This window comes from Anopheles arabiensis, chromosome 2 (genome assembly GCF_016920715.1).
Source record: "Anopheles arabiensis isolate DONGOLA chromosome 2, AaraD3, whole genome shotgun sequence".
Lineage (NCBI taxonomy): Eukaryota > Metazoa > Arthropoda > Insecta > Diptera > Culicidae > Anopheles > Anopheles arabiensis.
The window spans coordinates 23,679,497-23,694,667 of NC_053517.1; the positions used below are offsets into that span (position 1 = coordinate 23,679,497).

At 46.4% G+C, this 15,171-nt stretch overlaps 1 protein-coding gene across 6 annotated transcripts in view; it reads left to right on the top strand.

Moving 5' to 3' along the window:
- The window catches only part of LOC120895374 (protein catecholamines up-like), an 82,044-nt gene that overhangs the window by 38,685 nt on the left and 28,188 nt on the right, over window positions 1–15,171 (top strand). For 3 of the 6 annotated variants that reach the window (XM_040298679.1, XM_040298680.1, XM_040298681.1), the window contains 2 exons: window positions 12,437–12,496; window positions 13,298–13,327. In XM_040298679.1, coding sequence (XP_040154613.1) covers window positions 12,437–12,496; window positions 13,298–13,327 — 90 coding nt within the window. Of the gene's footprint in view, window positions 1–5,902; window positions 6,057–9,128; window positions 9,634–12,436; window positions 12,497–13,297; window positions 13,328–15,171 lie in introns of those variants that run through there. The other 3 variants (XM_040298682.1, XM_040298684.1, XM_040298683.1) reach the window with 3 other exon arrangements.

Here is a 15,171-nt window from a genome sequence, read left to right on the forward strand (position 1 = left end):
GCACGAGCAAAAGGCACCTACCGACCTCTCTGTCTGGGCATTAGAAGCTACCAGACTGCCAGCAGTAGCAGCAACAGCAGCAGCGACAGCGGCGGTTGCCCGGGCTGGCATGATGCCGTAAGCGGTCATGCATTATGCAACCATCATTGCTGATCGACTCCGTGCCTGACCTCGATTAATCTTGAATCGAGAATCTAGTCAGGACCGCACGGGATCTCGCCAACAGTTCGGGACACAGCTGGTTCACGGGCACCATGCATACCGATCGGTATCGATCGTGTCGGTGGCTATGCTACTGGCACGCCACTCTAGCATTGCTAGACACCTGTTGCTGTTGTTGTTGGCCAGGGTCTGGAGTGGTAAGTTTTAAGCGCTGCGGTTGGCTGTTTATTAGATGCTTACCGTTGCTGCTGTCCGTGATGTGTATGTGGGTTAGGAATCTGGGCTGAATGGCTGCGAGCGCGAATGTGTAGCTTATTGGAACGTATTTTTAGCACCAGGAAGCACTCCCAAGATCACAGACCCAGTTATACAGCGTAGGTTGGTTGCGTCTGTTTGGGTGGCTTGCGTTTTTACGCTCGTTTCATGAGGTCAAGACACTGCCGTCTCCCAAAAGGCTTTAGGCCAGGCACATTTGGCCGACATTGACATTAAGAAGAAGAAACTAAAACCTTCACTTTATGCGCGATCGAAGCAGCGGGGAACTTGTGAATGAAGCTGCTGGCTTCAAGGCTGCAAAGACTCATCTCTAGAAGCGGTCGGGTACCGTGCGAGTGGGTGTTTGGGTGCATGTATCCTTGGACTTGTGGCTTTCGGAGCCCCAAAAATGGATGGTGTCAGTTTTTATGTCCAGTTTCAGCTACCCGATCGCGCGATGCTGTTTGGTTTGCGCACGGTTGTGTTCGGCTGGAACGGGGCCTATAATTTCATCGATCGCGGTTCAATGACGCTGTGACGGGCGTTCTAGCGTCTAGGGTCAATTAAGAGTGAAACTGCGCATCCATCAGTAGTGCGCGCCTTGTCTGCGATATATTAGAAAGTGTAATTTCGAAGATGTTCTTTTCCCCTTGAGCAGACCTTCAAAGTAACAGCGCACTGAGCATTCAATAATCGAAAGTGTTGTTAGTGTTAAAAGACTAAATGTGATTTTTTTCGTTTTCTTCTCACCTCTTCTTTCAGGTAAGTGGACACAAAAGGAAACATACATCATATGGATTCTAAGAGCAGCACAGCATTTGGCAATGACCGTTTATGTTGGCCCCAAAAATGTGACACCGAGAAAACTGGGACACGCTGGCAATTGATATTCCGGCGCCGATCGGTTCGGTGACGTTTGCATTGGAATCGACTGAGGATACGCTGCGTTACTGAATACGCAATGGTCTGGTATGGTAACCGAATGTTTTGTCTGAAATTGCATGAATAATGATTGAATGTTACGGCTTGTTAAACGTATTCCGCGAAAAGTCTATGATCGCTGATCTGTGGATCAGTTTATTCGTAGGACTACAGTTTTCTGGCCAATTTAAATAATCTCCTTAGCAACGGACGAGGGAGTGCTAGAAGTCGTCGTCCCACTTAAGGTTTTATGAATATTTTATTTAGCAAAAAATACAAAAAAACCTTCACTCTTGAGCTCTTGAAGGCAAAGAATAAACAGCACAGCTAAGTGTGGAGGGCAAAGTCTAACCACACAACACACGCGGGAAAGTGAAGATGAAACTGATCAGAAAGATCAGGTTTTGATCGATGAGTTTCTGCTGCTGAAGAATGGAGTGATCGTTTGCCGTTTCTGCCTGTACTGCCGTCCCGCAAGAGGGAAGGTGAATGAACGAGCTGGTTGAATAATTTATTTGTTATGAATATGTTGTTTTGAGACGGAAGGGAATAACTTGCTAGAAAGAAAGAAAAAAACAGGCTCATTAGGAAAAAGCTCTCTTCGTGGCAGCATGAGCCAAAGTACGTCTTATCCCCGAAGTCTTAATCTGTACACAGTTCGATGTGTGTGTGTGCGTGGTACCATTCAAGGTCAACCCTGTGCGACGTAGAACCATTTCACAACACGGTGCAATCCGACCAAAGGGTAAATCGAACAACTTCAGAACAACACCTCTGCTTTACTTCCACTATCAAGCTAAATTTTGTGGAGTCAAAATGTCATCGGGCGCCGACGGTGGCAGTGTCCAGCGCTTCATGTCCATCACTTTCCCAGCATCAGCTTTTGGGGTGCGATCGTACCAGCGCCACCGTCATCACACACTGACTTCTCACGCTCCGTGCCGAGAGTCAACTCAATAGCGTCAAATAGCGCTGATTGCCATAATGGTGAGCACGGGGTGACCGCAGCCTGCACGGGGTTGGTTGCGCCATTTTAATTGAAACAAATTCAATTGATCTATGCAACCCACGGTGGCGTTTGGGTTTTAAACTGCGCTCCCCGTGCTTCCACCCCGTGTGTGGTGGTCGGCCCCGTTGCTTGGTCGCTGACTGTTGTGTTCCCAATCAAAGCAAATCATTAATAATGCCATTATATGTCGGCAAGGTTAGTGAACGGGTCTCGGAACGGTTGGCCTGAGACATGTACAGGAAGAAGAAACGTCTGGACGTTTGGAATACGTCGTTTCGGAGCTAGAGACAGGTAGCAGTACTGCGTTTGTCATCCAGTCCCGATCCTGAAAAGCCGATCGAATTCACCTTTGGCCGCCTTGTAATTACTATTTTATATGCCATAAAAACAATAAAGAAGATTTACAATGATAGGAAATGCCGCACAAAGCAACGTTAAAGCTTTTACGAATGGAACTCCTTTTTCTCTAACCAACCGTAAAGTATATCAACATTTCGAATATATCTTGCTGTGGTTTGGGCACGACTTTTTCAGGTGATCACTGTGCACACATTTATTGGCACCATTTGGTGAAAAATTTGCGTAAAAACCCGTTTTTGTTGTTGTTGTACAGCGGATTGTCACGGTTGCGCCTATATTTACTTGGTTTGCGTTGTTCCGTTTCGTCTGCTTTCGGGTTTTTGGGAGGAATGTCGAATTCCTCCTAGGTTTGTTGATTATTTGCTCGTATTTGGTCCATTGCTCATTGCTTTCGCTTGACGGGGTGTGTAGTATTTTGCTCACTTGGTGCTGTTTGTTCGTAGTATTATGCCTGATATCTGTTTACTTGATACGAATGGAAGAAGGAAAAAACCCCGAACCGGTTGTTGTTTATTTTTCACATTTTGGGGAATCCCCCAAAATTGAATAACATGTAATGGCGATTTTGGCAGTCTTACAGCATGTTTTGGTGTTCGTGAAAAAGCTTCTATAATTTACGAACCCTCCACGAACCTCCCTTCCGCCTACAACTGCTACAAGTGGCAATACCTTAAGAAATGCTTTTCAGGCAATCGCCCGGCATGTAATCTCGGGCCAGCACCGCTTGCCAATTGTGTTGCCGGCCGAAGAAAGAAGTGCCATTGCAGAAATACTACTTTACCATTGGGTAAGGTTGCAATGATTTTCATTCACAGGCTCAGCGCGGTGGAGTAACGCGAGTCGGTCGCGAAGAAAATGTGTAATTTTACAACCAACCAGCCCTCGTTGACAGTGTGTGCTGTCCCTGAGGTAGAGAGCGCGCGAGAGAGATAGAGAGATTGAGCCTCCATTTCTCAGCAGTTTGGCTTCGCGCCGTGGTGTGACTGGACACCATCTAACGCGGAGCACCGCGGGTTTGCTTAAGCGTCTTGACTAATTACGAAATGAACTGGTGTAAGGCGATAATTGGTGACCGCCACCGGTGCACCCTCCCGTCGATACTGGTTCGATCTTCGATTCGACGTCCGTTGTTCGATGCTTTTGATCGCAGCACACAACAGTACTCGCATCCATGCTCGGTCTCATGCCTGACCAGGCCAATCGAACGCTTTTTCTTCAAGTTTTTCGTGTGTGCCAACGTGCACAGCGATGATAAGTGCGCTCGCCCCACGTGCGCGCTTGGGCAAGTGGCTCTATTCTCAAAGCTCTTTTTTGTTGCCTTTGCTGTTGTTGTTGCGATGGCATCTTGCAACGATAGGTTTCACATCGGTGGCTGATAGTGAGCAATTGGTTCGCCGATTAGAGGAATGAAGAAATGGACGGTTTCTAATTAGAGGCGGAATGGTTTTGCCATGCGTTCCATTGATACCTTCAGCTTAGCATATCGATTGCGATACTTGGCTTAAACCTAGAGATATGATAATTCTAAATACTACAAACCCAACTATCCCCTTAGCGCCTTCATACCACGCTTAAACCCATTTATCGGACGAAGGCAAATATAGCCTTGAGTTCGGTTTCCGGGGCTGCCGATGATTCACGTTCGTTCTAGCGCCCGCACCTAGACTGGCAAGCGGCAAGTAACGTGAGTCACGATAAACACAAATTAGAATCGAATTGTCAAAACGGGCAAGTTGTTTTTTTCTCCCCGCATTAACTGCGTTGCTGCATCACAAAGCGGCTGAAGCACAGCCGCAGAACAACAACAATAAAATTGCTCATCGGAAGATGGAGGGCACCCTGCCGGACCATTATTTTCATATTTTTGTTGATGTAAAAGAGCCGCAGCTTTATAGCGCGCGGGTGATGTGGAGCAGGAAAGCCAATTCTTGTGTCAATTCGTGCCAATACAACTGTGAACACACAAGCCCGCCCGGTGAGTAATGCATGGAAACTTAAATTCCAGCACCATTCGGGTTAGTACCGACGGCTGGACAAAGCATTGTGGTGCCGGTTTGTGACAATCAGACAAATTTGCGTGAACAATAGCTGACAAATAGGTTGATTACCCAAAAGGTGACCGCTGTTTGCGGGACGTTCTGTGGACTTTTTTTTTTCTTCTTTAGTCTGTAATGGGCCTTGTAAACAAGATGACGGTTTGTTGACATGCTCTTATCGGGCTGTTAATGAAAGGGAAACAACAAGCAGCATCATAATTTAGAATGTTTGCTAGACATTGCGCAACAATGTTTTTGCAGTGATGAGTGATTATTCCGACGTGAACGTTCAAATCGACCGTTTTGTGATGTTCCTTGCATACATTTAGGCGCTTCGCGCATGCGTAGTACAACGTTGCTTTCAGTTACACTATACTTCCTGTTGTTTAACGTTTCCAAAGTGATTGTCATGCTGCAATGGTCAGCTAATGAGGAGTTTCCGAAAACAAAAAACTCATAAACAAGCATAAGACGTGTCTGTTTCCTTCCACACTCAAACGCTGCCCTCTCTGGCTACACTCTAAGGCACTGTGTCTCCGCCGCTGTCGACTTAACCCCTTGTGAGCGACAACATATACCGTTTCACCCTGTTCTTACTGTTCGACGAGTTGCATATCTCTTCCAACTTGATAAAGGCTGACTTGCTCACGCGGCTTGGCTTGGGCATCAACCAGCACGACAATCAACCGCTTCCACACACTGACAAACCATCGATGGGCCCATCATTCTATCGTTTTTTTCTGCTCTGCAACTTGCACGTGTGGAGGGTTTCGTGCCGAAATACGTTACATTACGTTACATCCCCATTCACGCGGTTCATCACACACGCACACACGGGCAGAAGTTCCGCAAAAATGAGCGATGATGAACGATGATGTCGCGTCGTCTCGTCGATGATTACAGGTGCGCACACACACGGCAGGGCAGCAGTTTGACGGCAGGGCCGCCCGTTTATTGTGTTGGTAGGGGGTCGCTACAACAGCAGCGCTCGTGCGCATCTGTGTTTGTGTGCGGCTGGTGCGATTGTAATCGCGCACAACGAGCGCCCGACCGGTCCGAGTCGTGCGGCGGAACCGTTTGCCGTCGCCGGGCGCGCGGGGTGGCGCGCGATGGAGGCGAAATGGCAAAGAACGACCGTTGGCTGAATGCTTGGATTCAGTTCTGGAGCAAGGGTCCTTACGGAACGGACGGTTGTTTGAATTGCTCCCCGCAGTACGAGGTGCTAACGCGGTGCGCGCCATTGTTTTTGTTTGTTTGTTGCTGGTGCGTTGCGTGCGTGATCACAAATCGTGCGCCAAATCGTGTCGCTAAAGGTAGTGAGTTTGTGACGACCTGAGGGTTTTGGTGTAAAGTGCCTGTGCTAGTGATTGGAAAGCAATAGTTTTGTGGCAGTATGCGATGGCCGTGTGAATTTGGTTTTTTGGTGACATGACCAAACGTGTGCAATTTTCAGCCGCCGCTTTTCAGCAACATTAAACCGATGGACATAGAACACACAAAGGAAACCCAAGCTCCCACCTCATAGTGACATTTCAATGTGGAACGAAATTAGAAAGGAATTCACTTCACCCAAACGCACCGGAGCAAACCGTTGCGGGGCGAACAATCGGTCAATAAGGAAGCTGGTTGGATGGGGTTGGTCGTTTGTGAATCGTTGTGAGGGAAGTTGGCGGTGCCTGTTACGCCACACCGTTCGCCGTACCGCCTCGGTGCAGCAACAGCAGAACGAACGTGCTCAGAGTGCAGTGTCGGTTTCGGTCCCAGTCCCGGGGAAAAGCGGCCGCGTGATGGCACGAAAGGAATTTCGCTGTCCGCTTAATGATGCCAAACTGCTGGGCTGGGTGCGGAGTTTGCTCGTTTGCTCGAATGCACGCGGAACACTGGGTGCAACTGCCGCTGAATGCTGCGATGTTAAATCAATCCACTGTGAAGCGATCTTTCCGACTCTGGGACGAAGTAGAATTGAAGTTGTTAGGGATAGAATTGTACACAAACGCACATGTTGCACCGCGTAGCTTTGGTGTACCAATGGCGGTGACGTACTAAACGGTCGTAAACATCTGTCCAGCAAATTAGGTCAGCATGTTTGTGCCCGATGCGCACCTGTCAAACATTCTTCAAAGTAGAGCAAACACCAGTAGCACCCCTTGTAAACAGTGGCCTAGCATGTGCCACTATTGTCCCCGAGGTTGGTATGTAAACCCCCGTTACCCCTCCGTGAGACAATCACTTGACACAACCACTCGAAATCTTCGCACCGTGCAGTGGTCCGTGCGATATGTGTGCACCCGTGCAGTGTCAACAACCTCACGGCGTCGTATCTTCCGCCGTGGAATGCAACGCGTGAAAACGCTCAACCAAAACCTCAACCAGGCCTTTTCCTTCTTGTCGCGCTGTGGCGTAATGGAGGTGTGCTGTAAGGGGCCCATTTCGGTTCGGTTTGATTCCGTTGCAGCTTCCGCTTGACCATGGCCGACATCCTTGACACTGGCCCAGGTGTGTAGAGTGTGTAGCCTCGCCGAACGAGCCCTGAGCTAAAACTTGTGACACAAACAGCGGTCGAAGTAGAACGCAGCGCCGGCAAGAGAGCGCCTTCGACATCCTCGACATTCGTTCTTGCGTCCTAATGTTTGAGCGCCGGCACGTTTGGTGCGATTGGATGCGATTTGTTCCTAGTTGGTTCCGTATTAACCTTCACACGAGGCCACAACCACCCTAAGGCGGTGCTGTGTGCAGTGTGGTTGACTCTGGATGGTGTGTCCACCACGACGAGCTGTGGCGGCCACCATCGATCGGGTGGCATCGTTCCGCTCCGATGCTTCCTTATGTACCACGGTCAAGGCCGTTCCGGAGTGGGTTCAAATTGGCACAGAATCGACTCGGAAACATATTGTGTGGGTAGGCACAGCGCAACGACGAAACCGAATCACTGCTGCAGAACGGAAACTCGGTACTCTCGGTGGGCTATAGTGGGCCCTCGCAGCGGGTTACCGTGCCTGCTTGCGCAGGAACTGAGCGACAGAAAATGCAGAACTGCGACGAACCGCGACACACACGCGCGGACAGTGGCCACGGTTTTGGCTTCGGTCGGGGTAGGAGCTCGGTAGTAGGAAGTAATCGAAGCTATACAAATAATCAATTGGAGGAGGTTTAATCGGCGTGTTTGGTAGAGGCTTGGCTCGTTGTCGTAATAGGCGTGAGGAGTGGCATGGTTTTACCAATCGCTTCAGGTTTAAACCATTAGGAATAGTGACTGTTTTGTCTTATGAAACGCTTGCTAGTCGTAGTGAGGCTTCTAAATGTTGTAATTTGAGGCGTAAGGCTTAATAACGCAATCAAATAATACATTGGAGTGAAGGGCAAAGACTTAGACCAGAAGTATGAAGTGTTTTGTACGAAGATTATACACACAAACAGAAACGCGTCGTGTTTGAAAGCATGTGACCATTGTTGGACGCTGTTTGACATTGCTCGCGGCCGGTGAACAGGTGATCAGGTTGTTCAGCTATGAAAGTGCACGATAAGAAAGCATCGCGCACCTTCTTACAAGACCCGATAGAACAAAAAAGGTTAGCGACGAGTGGGTGATAATTCAGTGCACACAAATAATGGGTGCCCCTTTTGCGAAGTGCTCGCCTCCAAGCCGCATCAGGAGCGGCAAGATGGTCATGCCAATCAAACGCCGCTGCGTATCGCGATAAATTAGTTCCATAGAAATGATACGCGCGAAGAGCAGACGCCATACGGTTTGAGAGTGATAAGGAACCAATCGGACAGGTTAGGTATGGGCAATACATCGCGCATCAGATATCGCACGCGTACTGGCTGCTACGTCAATCGCTGACAAGATGAGCGCTCTGCTCACGTGGGCCCGCGCCAAGCGGAAGAAACAGTGTTAGTGATAACCCTGACCGTGGGGGGACAAACGTGAAAATGTGTGGGCATAAAAGTGGTTGCCTTCTTTGGCAGAGCTTGAAGAAGAGTCGTTCAAGAGTGTGTGTGTTAATGCGGAGCAGCTAATCACCAGGCGCTGGGTTGACGTCGGTGTGCAAGGGAAAAGTGAAATGAACAGAAGGAGAACTGACCAGTTTCTCTTGTAAAGCATCATGGGACGGATTGATGAGGTGCCAAAGGTACCGCTTCATTGCGCCACAAATAAAAACTGATGAAGAGGGCAATGTTGGGATGAAGATGGTTTTTCCCAAGATGAAAACTGGATGAAAGTTGCGTCGGCACAAGCAAGTTTTGATCCAAAGACGTCGATCTACTGATTGTACTTTCGAGCAGCGATGTTTAGGCCAGGGTAATTCTTTGTTTGTAGATAAAATCGCAAAATGGCATTCCTATCTTATCTCATCTTTATTACAATTATTAATGATCTACAGCTTCATCCAATTTCCGTGATTTTCTGTAATGTTGGATTGCTATTGAAATAGCAGCATTCCCGTGTGTATGTGTGTGTGTATTTGTGTCAGTGTATATGCTACCAACATCACTCGAAAGTGCTCTCCCCACTCCCCAGTGCCTTTCATTCTCCGGGGCATGAAAGTGCAGTAATTTATGCCGGTGTAATGTCTCAGATGCGACCAGGCATCATTAGCGCAGGCAAGGCATGATTGATTTACCATGTTGAAAGACAATCAGTGTCATCAGTGTACGCGCAACCGTTGCTAGTTGGCCATCCTGCCGTCTGCCGGCTTGCGGAAGTAGAAACGGACGGTATTTCGAAGGCCAAACCCCGCTCGCACACGATGACGATCCTCGGCGAACCGTCGGCCGGTGTTGTGCATCAGCAACAGCAGCAGCACCAGCAGCACCAGTTACTATCACTCTACCCCCAGCTCCGGTCATCGGCCGTAGACAACGGAACTCATGCCGAACTGTTAACAGGTAACTATGGCGATGGGCATACGGACGTGCACGTGAACGCGGTTTAGTCAACTACCATCGCGACGTCGTCGTCGTCGTCGTCGTTCCTGCGCCTGTGAAGGTCTGTGTCGGAAACCGTTCGCCTGCCCGGGCGTTGCGGCAGGAACATATGATGCATTCTCTTCACGTCCAAAAAATCATGAACACTCTTGAAGGTTATCCGGAAGTCCGCAGATGACGTCGTCGTCGGTAACGTTTATGCCCGCAGGGCACAGCAAAACACTAATCACAGTATGCTTACGGTTCTGGTAAAGCATATTTATGTGTCTCTATTGCGTCACGTTTTAGTGAGAAAGAGACAGAGAAACCGGGATATTAAAGAAAGCTGTCTTATCGTTTTAGCTTTATGACATACCGCCTTCGCTCTGCTAGAGGTGGAAGATGTTTTGATATTTATTATGTAAAGGATCTATCACCGCTATCTCACTTCGACCACGACATTAAGTCCGTGGAAAACCACTTTCTTGTGTCCACTAGTCATCCATTTCCCCCACCCCCACGATCGGCGCATTAAATATGACGTTTCCGAAATGCAAAACCTGGCACCGTGTTTCGTGTAACACTTGCTGATGGCTGATCGAAATACGCCATCACTTCCGCCATAGAAGCATGGCACCGGCGTTGCATAAGACAGAGCCGGCCCCGTACACTCGATCACTCGGCTAGCGGCTAGGTGACGGGACCGACCGGCTCAGTCAGTTGGTCAGCAATGTCGCTTCCGCCGAAACTGCCGAAACTTATTGCCGAATGAAGAAGGTGGGTGCGGGGATGTGGATGGGTAGGTTCCTGCTATGTTTCTATGCCGCATGTTTTGTGGGCGGTTGTTGGGTGGTTTCGCTGCCGCAGGAAGGATTCGGTTACGGTTGCTGGGTTGCGTTACACAGGTCGCGTGCATCGCACACTTTCTCATGGTGCGGGAATGTGGTATGCAAGTACGTCACTGTGTGTGTGTGTGGTGCTCGATGTGCTCGGAGGTCGATCGATGGTGTAACGATCACGATCCCCGTGCATCAACAGTGGTGATCGGGTGAGGGAAACTGTTAAAATTTTGAAAGCTCCACTTTGCTCCTCATCCACTCGGCCGCTTGGGGGTGCTTCGATTTGGAAGCAATAAAACGGCACTCTCCCTTTCTTCCTACCACAAGCTAAATGCATCAATGCTTTGGATTGTGTGTTGAGCGCTTGTGGATAGTTGAGAAAGTTGAACCGAGCGTACACCTTACCATGCACACACAGGGTTTTATTTGTGGGTGAATGCAAACACTGGGACACTCGGTACAGAAGAAAAAAAAGCACACAAAGAGACAACTAGCAACGAAACAACGCGCAAAAAAGGTTAGTCATGTCGGACGGGAAGGAAAGCAACCTTCGCTCTGTCATGCACAGGAAGGCGATTATTCCTATTGCATAATGGAATATCTAGATTCACAATATTTGGACCGAACGGTGTCGGACGGGCGGCTGGAGTATATGTGGGTATGTGTGTGCCAATGTATCAAATCCTCTGGCACGATAATGCATAAATCAGCGACTCTCGTGCGCGACATGTCACGAGATTGCACCAACGTTGTGAGTCAACCTTGCATCGAACGGGGTGCACCTGATGATGTAAATTGATTGTCTCAGCATCCTGATTTGTTCGATCGTGTATCAAATGGTAGACTTGCGTGCTGCCGTTCTTTCGTACAAAATTAAAATGTTTGCCATCTGTTCGACCGGGTACGCCCAGGCACACACACATGGCTCAATATTGTTTGATAAGTGGTAATGATGAACGTTGTTTGATGAGTTTGATCGGTAAATAAATTGTTCGATTGGCAATTGGCTGGAGTGCGGGAGCGAACAGCCACCATCATAAACCCGCCCGTCTGTGAGATGTGCTAATGAAATATAAACATCGATTGCTTGACGCATTGTTTATGGGACCATTGTGAGTGGTAGTGTTGATGATAGTAGTGTTTGCATGTTTGCTATTGAAATTTGCGATAAAAACAGGAAAGTTGTGTGTTTGAAACAAAGGTGACACCCCGGATGGTTTAAGCTTAAAGCTAAGACGCATCGAGTCTCCTATAAGACTAGACGTGGCAGGATTCCCACTTGTCCCACATATGCAGCATAGACTCTGTAAAGGGCCTATGAAGCCTGCAAGTGAAAAGGAGTTGACGAGGATTTTTAGACCTACAACATCTAATATTAAAGCCAATACCCAGTGGACGATGTAACTAAGCTCCATAAATAAAAAAATAGCATATTTTTACTGCCAACAGGAAACATGTTCGGTGTACAAGCAAATGTATACAGTCAAGTACTGTTTGCCTTGAAAAGAGACGTCCTACAAATCTGTCATACTATACACCACATGCCGTTGAAGGTGGTGATTTTGGATATACACCTCGAGGTGTGTGTCTTGGCTAAAAACGGCACCAGCCAACTTGCACGCGATCGGTCACCCAACAATATCTTGAACACAAGTGGCTGTAAGTACAGTGCGGGCTGTATTTATTGCGAGGAAGTATGTGTAACCGATTGTATTATTACAATTTAGAAGGATTTAATTGAATTGGAAGTAAACTTTAAATTTTGTCAAATAAATTTTATGAGAACAAAAAATATTTAAAAATAATATCAAGTGTAACGCTTGTTTCTGCCTTTTGTGGGAAATTAAAAAAAACATATGGACTGCTGCTCGCAGAATGTATTTCTTATAGTTGATACTATTTGAGTTTTTATTTTATTTCATAAATTCCATTTTTTTTCTTTACAGCCGCTGGAGAAGGGAGTGACGTAGACAATGGCAATATACAGGACTTACTCAACGATACAGGTAAGTTGAAGAAGCTTTTTCATTGTGCTTACGTGCTTTTGTGCTTACGAGTCTAGGAGAAAGAGAATGCTGTCAGTGTGCTGTCGGTTCGATCGGAGCGACAATGTAGCTTTCTTGCATGCAATGTTGCTGACTGTCAGCTTCATAAACTTTTACGCAGCAAGCTTTCATTCTTTGTTCAAAACAGACAAAAACCCAAACAACGCAATTGGTGTGTGTTATCAAAACTACTCAGCAATGCACTTCAACATTTAAAAGTGTTCCTTTTGCGTTTTTTCTGCTTCTGAAGCCGAATTCCTTCGCCAGCACAATAAAACATCCACTCATCCACCGTGCGACCATTGACAAACGGGGGGTAGCACCGTATTGATACTACGTTTTGCTGTCTATCGGTCGGATTAATTAAGCTAAGTCACATCAACGTATCTGTTTTTGCTTGCCGAACCAGCAGGCTCATATGCTACATGTGCATCCACGCGCTAATTGTGGTCAATAAATGGGGAGGCCGTGCCCGTGTTGGGGCCATGTTTGCTTAAGCCTTCACGTGCAATTGGACGTGATCGGGGTTATTGGTTTAGAAAAGGTTGAATATTTTAATTTACAATCAAAACAAACTTGAAAATTGTGTCCCACTACAAAGTCGCCGGAAGGCAGCATTTTCTCTTTCTTCAGCTCAACTCTTGCTAGCTACATGCGTTTTTGTGCATATTTTATCAAAGCTTATTGTATCGTTTTCAAACCTCATTTTCAATTCATACCCATTGTACTATGTTTTTTTCTTTTTTCCATCGTTCATTGCAGATTCTGAGCTTTCTTCTCTGTCCCATCTTGGTAAGTTGATTAACTTGTTTCGAGTTTCGAGCATATTAATCTTATCTACACACTGTGTTGTTTTTCATTGATTAATGTCGCATTTTGTCGCATATTACAATTAAATACGCTTTGCAAAGGTATATCGTAAGGTAATGGTATATAGTAAGTTTTAAGCAAATTGAACGCTTTGAAGCATTTTGTTATTTTCGGAGGGCTGTTTAAAACTTATCTCAGGTGTGTGGTTCTTTTTTGTTATTTCAAATTGTAATTCTATAATTAAACTGTATTAAGTGCTGCTTCTGCTAATCCCTAAACACTCTTACCAGTGCTTGAAAAAGAGTGTGTCTAGCCGTAATCCGTCCCGCCACTTGAGTTAATGTGTTTGACAAAGCATGAAACTGAGTAAAAAGTAGCTTGAGTAGGAATTCAGGTTAAGTATTATCACTTGATGTTCGAATATGGTATTACTCCTGGTAGATTGTTCACAGATAACGCGTGTGAAACGGAAATGCTGTGTTGAAAATTTATAACCCTTTGGCATTTTTTTACTGCTTGGGAAAACTAAAAATATATTGCCAGTACGAACGAGTGGTAGCAAGGCTAGTTCCGAACCGAGTCAAAATACATTACAGTCAACAAGTACACAACAGTGATAATATCCACAATTATTGTATTCGAGTTCATCAGTGAACATTTTGATAATTTTCCAGATTATCGTGTTAAGGATAATGATTGGAATAAAACATCTAGACTACATTAGAAAGGAAAAGCAGCTGCTAGCAGATCAGCATATGTAGGATGAATTGCTATTTTCCCTTTCCGTGTTATCTTAGTTCTGGCAAATGATATCAATCCACGCATACCATTAGCAGCGTCGCAGATATGTTTTTTATCAAACTATTGAGTGAGCGTATCGTGATTTATTTATATCATCAGTTCACCGCATGGCACTACCATCAATCGCAGCATGGTGCCGATGGCGGTGGTGGTTGTGTAACAAACCGAAGGACAGAATATTGACAATAGTTGCGTAAAACGATTCATTTTAAGAGAACGAAACGAACGAGCGGTGTGAGCAGACAAAACAGACAACTGAAGTAGAAAGTGGCGGGACAGAAAAAGGGACACTTCACTTATGAGTGTGGGCAAAATTTAATCGAGCATAGCGTTGTATGCGTCTGTACGTTTACAATAAACACGAATGCCGCCCTACGCTAATTCATTGCACTAGATTTTGTCGGCTTCCGGAAACACGACCACGGAGCGTGATTGTATGCCATGGAAAGTCAATCGTAAACAAATGTCCGTGACACATTTTATGGGCGCCGGCAGACTGGCTTTTCCCATGGCGAACGTTTCTATCAAAATTACATCAAAATTGGGTTTTACTCATTGCTTTCATTTTGGGGCTCTAATTTTCTGCTTCTCCTCTTTCATATGAAGCAATTGGTTGATCGAAAAAAAAAAGAAATATTTCGGAGCTGTAATTCCATTTGAAAAGACTCTTCTTATCGCGGTTCACTGCTTATCGGGCACCATGCAGCGTCCGATTATGCTTTGAAACTAGCATCCTTCAAGGATACACCACCCTTGGTGTCATTGCTCTTGTAGTCTGGCGCCACGATAGTCTCTATAGTTTAAAGCGATTACTTCAAACTGGGATTGTACGCGACGAGACACAAATTCGCCTAATCTTTATCGCTCCCAGAATAGTGGCACTGTAACTGATACAGCACGGTCCAGATATCGATGGTTAATTTCACAATTTAGAGCAGATCATTGACGTTTTCATCACTGCTCCAATTACTTTCCAAGTATCTCTTTACCTGTGCCAGTTTTGTTTCGTGATATTTATACTTTGC